Raw genomic sequence first — 9,432 nt, forward strand, 5'->3', positions numbered from 1 at the left:
TTAGGGAGAAGTCAAAAGCCCTTGCGAGGGCCTCCGCGATCTTGCTGTACGGCCTGGCTCCTATGCCTTGTCCCAGTCTCATCTCACGTCATGCTCCACCAGAATCCACGGACCTCACCAACACTGTCCGTGTGTTCCTAATCAAAGGGCCTTTGCACTTACTGTATTGTCTACCTAGAAAATGGTTCCCTTCCACTTGTGTAGTTAATTCCAACCCAATATCTAAGTCCTGCTTAAGTGTTACCTCCTGTGAAAAGCCTTTGCTAACTATGCCAAACCCTCTAATAGAGCTCTATTACATAGTACTTATCCGAGTTTTAATTTCACATTTGCTTATGTCATTATTCGATTATCACCTGTCTCCCACTGTAGGCTATGAGTTCCAAGGCAGCTAGGATGACTGCTTTTGCTCATCATTGTAACCCTAGTGACTAATACTTTGCTTAGCACACAAAAAAATTTCAGTAAAAACCTTCGAATGAATACATCAGTGAATAGTAAAGGTATATCAAAGATGTATAAGGAAAGAACTTACCAAGACACTAGTCTAAGGTAGATGAAAGGAAAACTAAAATTGTACTTTACAACTTAAGACTCTTCAAAAACAGACTCTAAAGAAAAACATGGAAATAAACGTACATACGAACTGTGTGCTTACCCACTGTCGGCAAAGAGGAACTCCAAATGGGTCATAAAAACTTCCCAGCGGGAGACATTGTAACGCTGTGCCAGAGAAAGAGCAATGCTGTAGACGCTTTCCTCTAGGGTTCTTCAGAAATGTCCGTCAGGCCCAGGAAGGGAGAGAGGAGAAACACATGACTTCAATCAGCAACGAAAATGCTCATTAGGACTGCTCTCCAGTGAGAGGGGTGCACGCAGTATGGTCTTTAATAAGAGAGTTCCCAGGGAGCCAGGAAAAGCGCTTCCAGGCAGTTGTAATGCTCTTTTCACTGTGGTGCATTATAGTTTACTAAGGACTTGTCTAGACCAGTGGTTCTCAACTGTGGGTAATTTCGTTCTCCAGGAGACATTTGACAATTCCTGGAAACATTTTGAGCATGAAAAGTGGGGCAAGGGGCAGACGGACTACTGGCATCTCATGGGTAGAGGAGGCCAGGGGTGCTGCTGAGCATCCTGTGTAGGCAGTCCCACATAGGCATCCTTGGGCAGCCCTGCATGGGCATCCCCCAGCGGGCATACCCTGGACCACCTGTAGGCAGTCCCTCATACATCCCCACATAGGCTTCCGAGCACCCCACATAGGCATCCCAGGCATCACCATGTAGGTATCCCTGCAGAGACACCCTGAGCACCCATGTACGTATCCCTACATAGACATTCTGAGCACCCCACATAGATAGAGCAAGCACTGCACGTGGGCAGGCCCGCATAGGCATTCTAAGCACCCAATGTAGGCACCCCGAGCATCCTGCACAGGCAGCTCCCACAGCCAAGAACCGTCCAGTTCAGAAAAAATATGAACTAGACTCCAGAGCCTACAGTCAAAAGATAGTGCATCCCTGCTGTAGGGGTAGAGATTTGAGAAAGCACAATTTGTCATTTAACAAACTTCTATGTTTTCTACACTGTGCTAGGTATTGTGCTAGCTGCTTAGGATTTATAAACAAACAACCTTTTTTCTTGAGGAATTCACAGCCTAGTGGAAGACCAGAGATGTGAACCAGCAACTAAACACAGCGGCGGTAGCACTAACAGAGAAGATTATGAAACTCCACGAAAACAGAGAGGGAAAGCGACCAATGTGAGCTGCAAGTAGGAGGATACGCAGGCACCCGGCAGAGGGCAGGAGGGAGAAGAGCCTTCTGAGAGAATGGGGGCTTCTGAGAGATGAGAGAAAAAGTGAGGACTGTATGGGGTCCTCAGGCCTGATAAGAGATCTGTGTCTCATTCTCCAGGCAATGAACAGTCCGTGAAAGGTTTAAACCAGGAAATGACATCGCCAGATTTGAGAATCTCCAGGCATTGAAGTAATTCCAAGAAAATAGTCCCGGGCACCCACATTAAGACCATTTTGGAAAGATTACTGCAGGGCTCCTATTTTCCAGTAGAGAAATATAGGATGGACTTTCTGGTTGGAAGTGGGTGGGTGAAAGCAGAGAGGCAGAAAAGAAATCTGTATTTCCCCAAGCTAAGGAAATCATGGCATTTCTATACTTGCATGGCCAGGGGCTGGCAAACGTTTTCTGGGAAAGGTAATCTAGTAAGTACTTCAGGCTTTACTGCGAGTCTCTCTGGTATAGTCTTCTTTTTATGGCTTTTGTTTCTGTTTTTTTATATAAAACCTTTAAAAAATGCTAAAACCATTTTTAGTTCATGGGCTACAAAAGAGACCAAGGCTGGATTAAGTTTGTCAACTCATGAATTAGGTCACTGTCAATTAGAAATTCTTTTGTTGTTGTTGTTGTTGTTGTTGTTGTTGTTGAGACAGGGTCTTTCTCTGTCTTCCAGGCAGGAGTGCAGTGCCACAATCAAGGTTCACTGCAGCCTCGACCTCCCAGGGTCACCTCCCAGGGTCACCTCCCAGGCTCAAGCGATCCAGCCACCTCAGCCTCCAGAGTAGCTAGGACTATAGAAGCACACCACCACATCCAGATTTTTTTTTTTTTTTTTTTTTTTTTTGATAGCGACAAGGGCTTGCTATGCTGCCAGGGCTGGTCTTGAACTCCCAGCCCCAAGCATTCCTCTCACCTTGGCCTCCCAAAATTCTGGGATTATAGATGACAGCCACCACACCCGGACTAGAAATGGTTTCCCGAAGTATTTATCTGAGTACCTACTTCCACATCACAGAATGAGAATTTCATGAGAACAGGGGGACATTGCTCATTCATCCTTTCTATTATGGGGGCATGGCACACTGCCTGGCACAAGACATTTTCAATAAGGACTGATATCTTTATCTCTTGATAAAGGTGGGAAGGACCCAAACTATGTTATACCCTCTTCACAGATACCCTGCTTGACCCCTGAGAATGTATTCCCTAACACATAATGATAGTAAAGGACAGGTACAATGCACTTACAGAAAACTAATGCGATGAACATGGACATGCAATGAGAAAGACAAAGAAGAATGGTCACACTGCGGACGAGTGAAGGTGATGCTGCAAATGGAAGATGTGAGTCCTTCAAGAATTCTTTATACAAGACACAGACATCCTAGCTCCACAGTACAGAGGAAAGCAGCAAGCTGGTGGAAATTCTGAGGCATCTTAAAGAAGCCATTCAAACACTGCTGTATATTTTTGTAAGTAACAGATTGTACAGAAGATTCTATTATATATTGATCAAAAGCATATATTTGTCCTCTAGGATATACTTCAAATAGCATATGCTAGTTGCATGCTTAATAAAGAAAATAAAGGCCAAAAATTCTAGCAAAATGTAACTGATGATATAAGGCATGCCTTGCCTTATAAATTTTTATTCTGCACAATAATCATCTTCTAAGAAACTGTGAACATGGCACCAAGGATTACCAAATGTCCATAGGAAAAGCACATTGAACTTGGACTTAAGAAACCCAAGCTCAACTCCTGGCTGTGTGACCCTGAGCAACTCTTTAAAGCTCTCTAGTTTTGATTCCTCTTCTCAAAAGAGAGAAGGTTGGACTCTTGGGTCACATTCAAATTGGACACTAAATGACTTTATGAAATTATGAACCTCCAGAAGGACAGAGGCGAAGAGAAAAGAAAATACCATATTTCTCTCCTAATTGAGACCAGCTATAGGTTGTTCCTGCTATTTTTCTTTTGATCTCTCTTCGCTATGCCTTATTCTAAAGAGAATTTTGCGTGTCCTCTAGTAAGAAAGAAGTCCAGGCTAATATAAAATTATTACCGAGAATCAAGATGAGTTTGCCACCTTCTCAAGGATTTAAATGATAATGATTAAAAATAACATACTCCACTACCACAATCAAGATTACCTTTGCTATTTTAAAGTAATTTGTCAGAAAAGAAAAATAACCATTAAATGTAGGCACAGTTTAACCTTAGCTTCAAAGGCTGGAAGCCTAAAGGCTAAATCACATGCCACTGCTTCCTTGAGAACGCAGTGGGTTGTAGGGGAAGGCATACGGTGGTGTGGTGATGATGCGAGGCTTTGCGATGCGTCCAGGTTAAAATCACAGCTGTGATTCTCACCATCTATAGAAACTTGGGCAATTACTTAATATTCCTACGCTTCATTTTTCTCAACTATAAACGGGATAACAACATTTTACTTCACAGGGTTATCTTTGAGGATTAAAAGACATTTATACAAAGTTTACAGAGCACTTTGCACAGTGTCTTGCCCATGTTAAGCACTCAATAAATTGAGGTTTTAAAAACAAAACATCTCTACTTCATAACTGCTGTGGGTGGACACACTTTCCCAATATCTGACATGTAAATACTTCTCATTTGACCTGAACAACTAAAACGAAAAGCAAACACTAGGACTAAAACCAAAGGGAATTCCACATTGAGAGATCAAATTCTCCAACAGGGCCTTGAACTGAGCTGCCACCTCACAACGGGGCCTGCTCTTCTCTTGACAGGGGTAAGGGACCAAAGGAAAAACAGTTGGCTTCTCTTTCTCTAGAAGACCAGGACAGGTAAAGGTACCCTAACAAGTCAATTGTACCTAGTTTTTATCATACTGAAATTAAACTGCCGTGTACTTTGAAAAGTGAGCTTTCTAGCCAGACACAAAAGACAATCTTACATTTAAATTTCCACCCTGAGTTCCTACTTTTTGTCCCTGACCACATACTGTTACTTCTAACATGGTAATAGTCTTAGAACTGGGCTATCAAAACTATAGGACATTAAAAAAAAAAAAAAAAAGTAACTTAAAAAATAAGCTTAAAAAATCATTATTTTATATTTTTGAGACAGAGTCTCGCTCTGTCGCCAAGCTGGAGTGAAGTACAGGGGCGTGATCTCAGCTCACTGGTCTCCACTTTCCGAGTTCAAGTGACTCCCGTGCCTCAGCATCCCAAGTAGCTGGGAGTACAGGTATATGTCACCACGCCTGGCTAATTTTTGTATTTTTACTAGAGATGGGGTTTTGCCATGTTGGTCAGGCTGGTCTGAAACTCCTGGCCTCAAGGGATCTTGGGATCTTGGGCTGCCTCGGCCTCCCAAAGTGTTGGAATTACAGGTGTGAGCCACTATGTCCAGCCAAAAATCATTATTTTAACTAATGATTTAAATATTGTGGGATATTTTTGTAGCTGGAAATGCTGTCTGCATCTACTGATTAGTTTGAAAAAGGCACACATCCCACATAAGACTAGAAGTTGGGGAAAGCCCTATTCCTAGCAATGATGAATGTAAATCTTCAAAGGACTGAAACTTACAGTCCTGGTAACTGAACTTCTTCTTTTGCAATTTAAATCCATTCTCTTAGTAGACAAAGGGTATCGCTTACTCTGCCAGACCAAGGATAGTTTCCCTTTTATACTGGGCATCTGCAGTAAACCGCTGCACGTCCACACCCTTCCGAAGGCCCTGAAGGATCTGCGCCTGAGTGAAATCCAGGAGACGCTCGTTGTAGTGGTGTAACTGCTTGGTCAGTGAAACGAGATCTTCAGGCCAGGGTTCCTGCCCATGCCGAGTCACATGCCTCGTGACCATCTTGATTAGTTCTTTGGGATCAGCCTGTGAAAGACATGGAAAAGAAGATATTTTACAAACATCATACAAAGATGAGCAAGTAAGTTTAAAAAAAAAAAGGAAGAAGACCATGTCTGCAAGGCACTATCTGGCCCTGTAAACTACTGCCATTTAATAAGGCTCACGACAGCCCTGAAAAGTCAACTGCAGAAGTGGTACTTCACCCACTTAGCAGACCACAAAGATAGGACACAGAACTACGCCTAAAAACAGCTTTTTAAACTCTTGTTCTGTTCTTCTTCAACCTTAAAACCTCCTCGCACTTAAAAAACAATATATTCTTGCTCTTTCAACTACTATAAACCTCCATCACATTTGTCCCCCAACCATCTGATCACTCACGGTAACTCACTCTGGAAGTAATTTTCATCACCATTGCCTCTCGATAAATTTGCTGTGGACTACAATAAGTGTTCTCAATAACAACACTGCAGTTGAATAACCTCACTATAAACAGCTAGACAGCTGAGGAGAAAAGTATTTTCTCCAGGGATAAGTTAGGGGTACAACTCCACCCTGTTGCTGAAATCATAAATAGTGCAAGTTTCATAAGAAAAGGCATCCAACCAATTTTTAGTCTTCTAATTTGGGGCTCAATGGGATATTATTCTATGATTCTTAGCAGCTTCTCTAATAACAAGAAAATCATTCAACTAGAACACAACCTAGAATCCAACAGCTGACAGGAAAGGAGAATAAATGATTAACTGGCCACATTTATTTACATTAAAGTTGGTCTGGGTGTTAATGAAATTACAGAGCTGAGTCATGATTCTGGAATTACTTAACAGGGAGCATAATACTTGAACAGCATTAACTCAATCAATCCCAATTCCTGGGAAGACATGCTACATATTTAATATAAGCAAATTAGAAAAAAAAAAAAACACAAGAATCTACCTTTGGTTCTCAGAAACACACAGCTAATTATAGTAAGCTGTCAGCATTTCTAATGTGTAAGCCATTATTCTGAGCTGCACAGGAGACTTGTCAATGTCGAGTCTATATTACCAAACTTATCCTGACATTCTCTTGATCCTATTAAGGAACAATCTGGGAGTGCTGATAAAAAACAATTAAAGAAATCTTCTTAGATTCTGGCAGGTGGATTTGAGTAAAAGTCAATCTTACTATATTTAATTTTTTCCCTACTGCTATGCATACACTGAGTCCTGCTCTCAAAACCACAAATATGTGTCTCAAGTTAAAAGACCTGGGTTTGAATACAAACCATTCCATAGTAAGCTACAAGGCCATCTTTCATTCATTCAATAAATACTTTTTGTGCACCCATTATGTAACAAGTCATTTGCTAAGTGGATATGGCCCTTCCCTAAAGGAGTATAGTCTATTAGGACAGACAATCATGCAAAGAACTGTAAAACGGTGTGACACAAATAAGCCCAGGGTGCTACGGGAATACACAGGAGTGGGCAGGTGTCACTGAAGTCTTCTTCAAGGAGTTAATGTCCAGGTTAAATACTCAGGTACCAACCAGTAATAACAAGGCCAGCAAAAAATAGGAAGACAAATTTCTATAAAAGGTGGAGAACATGATAACTTCTATATGGCTAAGGCTTGAAGGAAAAATGAAGTGTATAAGCTAAATCTAACTAGAATTAGAAAGTGATTTGGGAACCAGCTGCATATAAACAGTATTCCTGGCAATGGATTTAGGGAAAGGGGATGCCATGTCTCAGCTCTCAGTGCATCTATGGCTGACATTTAACTAAATCTTCTTTCTGTCTGAACCCTCAGGGCAGCACCCTGAGCCTCCATCACGTGCACAGCCACCTCTGCAGCTGTCTGATACAGGGATGCTGCTCACAGGCCAGCCAGCCCATCTTCACCTGCTCGGCACTCTGGTGTGTGCTGCCATGGCCTACTGCTCTTACGCCTCATCTGGTGTGCACTTTTCTTCCCAGTTGTAGAGACAGCAACACCACTGGATAATGATCAGGGTTTTAGGGTGGCAGGAGAGCTCTTTTTAACTGTTCCTTGAAGTAGTTCCTAGTGCCTCAGATTTACACCCCACAACCAAATCCATGTTCACCAAAACAATGAAGAAGGCTTTTCTTCATGTATATTCTCACCTGGTGCTTTCAGACTAAAGCTCTCAGCCTGAGCTTGTTGAATATACCCTGAGGAAAGGCTATAACTAACTAACTTATCTCTGTGTGTAACTCCATGCCCCTCTCTCCACCAGGCTATTTCTATCTCCTACTCATAGAACCAACTATCTTAGACCTCCAATGGCTTTTCATAAATTTTGTTCCATGTTCATTTTTGGCTTTTTATTTTCTGGTATCTCCAAGATGTAATCCATATACTGGGAGAGTGGCCTGCACTTTTCATTAGCCTCAGTGGCAGAATCTCTGCTCATTTCTATTCTCTTTGTGTTCCAAAATAGGCTATGAAACAAATCCCAAGGCCAGATGAAGAGCAAAGCTCCAAAATATTAGTGCACAGGAATGAGCACAGTTATTACTACAAATATTTACACAGGTTCTTATGTAACCTGCAGAAAGTTTTGAGTCTCCACATACAACCTTCAAACGTGACAAAAGAACAGTATTGTCTCCTTTTGCCAATGAATAAAATGACATGGCACAGTGAAGTAAGCACAGACACAGAGCTTACTAGCTGGATGATCTTGTGCAGATTACTTAACTATGAACTTCACTGTCACATCTATAAAATGGCAGTAATAACATATGGCATTCCTGGTTGTGAGAAGCCTAAGACACAACATATATAAAATATACAAACCAAAACCTGGCAGAAAGGAAGTGCTCCAAAAATAAAAGGAATTACAGAACTTGCTAAAAGGCATACAAAAATCATAATTTCAGTGCACCTCTACTGTATAATTCATTTTGCATTGCCTTCTCTTAAATTATAACTTCTGGAGGGCAGAGACCATGTGTACTTCATGAATTTGCAGAGCACAGTACAGTCTCTTGGACAAATCAGGTACATGGCCGAAGGGAGCTGATTGAACTGGCTTTGAAGTCAGTAGTACAGGTTGATATTGCAGCTTCGCTACTCAGTAGACACACAGTCTGGAACAAGTTACTTCCTGTTTCCTCACCTAGAAAAGAATGTCAATAGCACATCCTCCTCACAGTTTGTTACGAGGTACAAAAAAAAAGGTATCTTGAAGCTCTCTTTTCTCCATTATTATATGAAAACAAATTGGACACAGAGCTTACTCTGAAAGAATTAAAAACTAGTGATTGACAAGGAGGTACACATAAACAATTCACAGAAGGCATCCGAATATACGCAGCCTTACAGAATTATGAGCCGAGAGTGCTGGGAACTCCATGGAAGGAGCAGCTGATTCCCTCTCTTGATTCCACTGGGCCTCAGTTTCTTCAGATGTGAAACAAAGGAGCATCACTGGGTGATCGCCTTTCTAAGACTGAAATCCTATAAATGTATAAGAATTTTATCCTTAAGAGGCCAGGCATGGTGGCTCATGCCTGTAATCCCAACATTTTGGGAGGCCGAGGCAGGACTCCTTGAAGTCAGAAGTTTGAGACCAACCTGGCCAACATGGAGAAACCCCATCTCTACTGAAAATACAAAAAAAAAAAAAATTAGCCAGGCATGATGGCACTCACCTGTAGTCCCAGCTACTCAGGAGGCTAGGTGGGAGAATCACTTGAACCCAGGAGGCAGAGGTTGCAGTGAGCTGAGATTGCACCACTGAACTCCAGCCTGAGTGACAAACACAAGACTGTCT

The 9,432-nt window shown here is 41.8% G+C and overlaps 1 protein-coding gene across 2 annotated transcripts in view; it reads right to left on the reverse strand.

Annotated features, from left to right (window-relative positions):
* NBAS (NBAS subunit of NRZ tethering complex) overlaps positions 1-9,432 on the reverse strand; it is a 381,587-nt gene that overhangs the window by 113,657 nt on the left and 258,498 nt on the right. For both annotated transcript variants that reach the window (XM_017526040.2, XM_017526057.2), the window contains 2 exons: positions 5,440-5,669; positions 659-769 (listed from right to left, as the gene is read on the reverse strand). In XM_017526040.2, coding sequence (XP_017381529.1) covers positions 659-769; positions 5,440-5,669 — 341 coding nt within the window. The remainder of the gene's footprint in view (positions 1-658; positions 770-5,439; positions 5,670-9,432) is intronic.

Source organism: Cebus imitator, unplaced genomic scaffold (genome assembly GCF_001604975.1).
Source record: "Cebus imitator isolate Cc_AM_T3 unplaced genomic scaffold, Cebus_imitator-1.0 Scaffold1, whole genome shotgun sequence".
NCBI lineage: Eukaryota > Metazoa > Chordata > Mammalia > Primates > Cebidae > Cebus > Cebus imitator.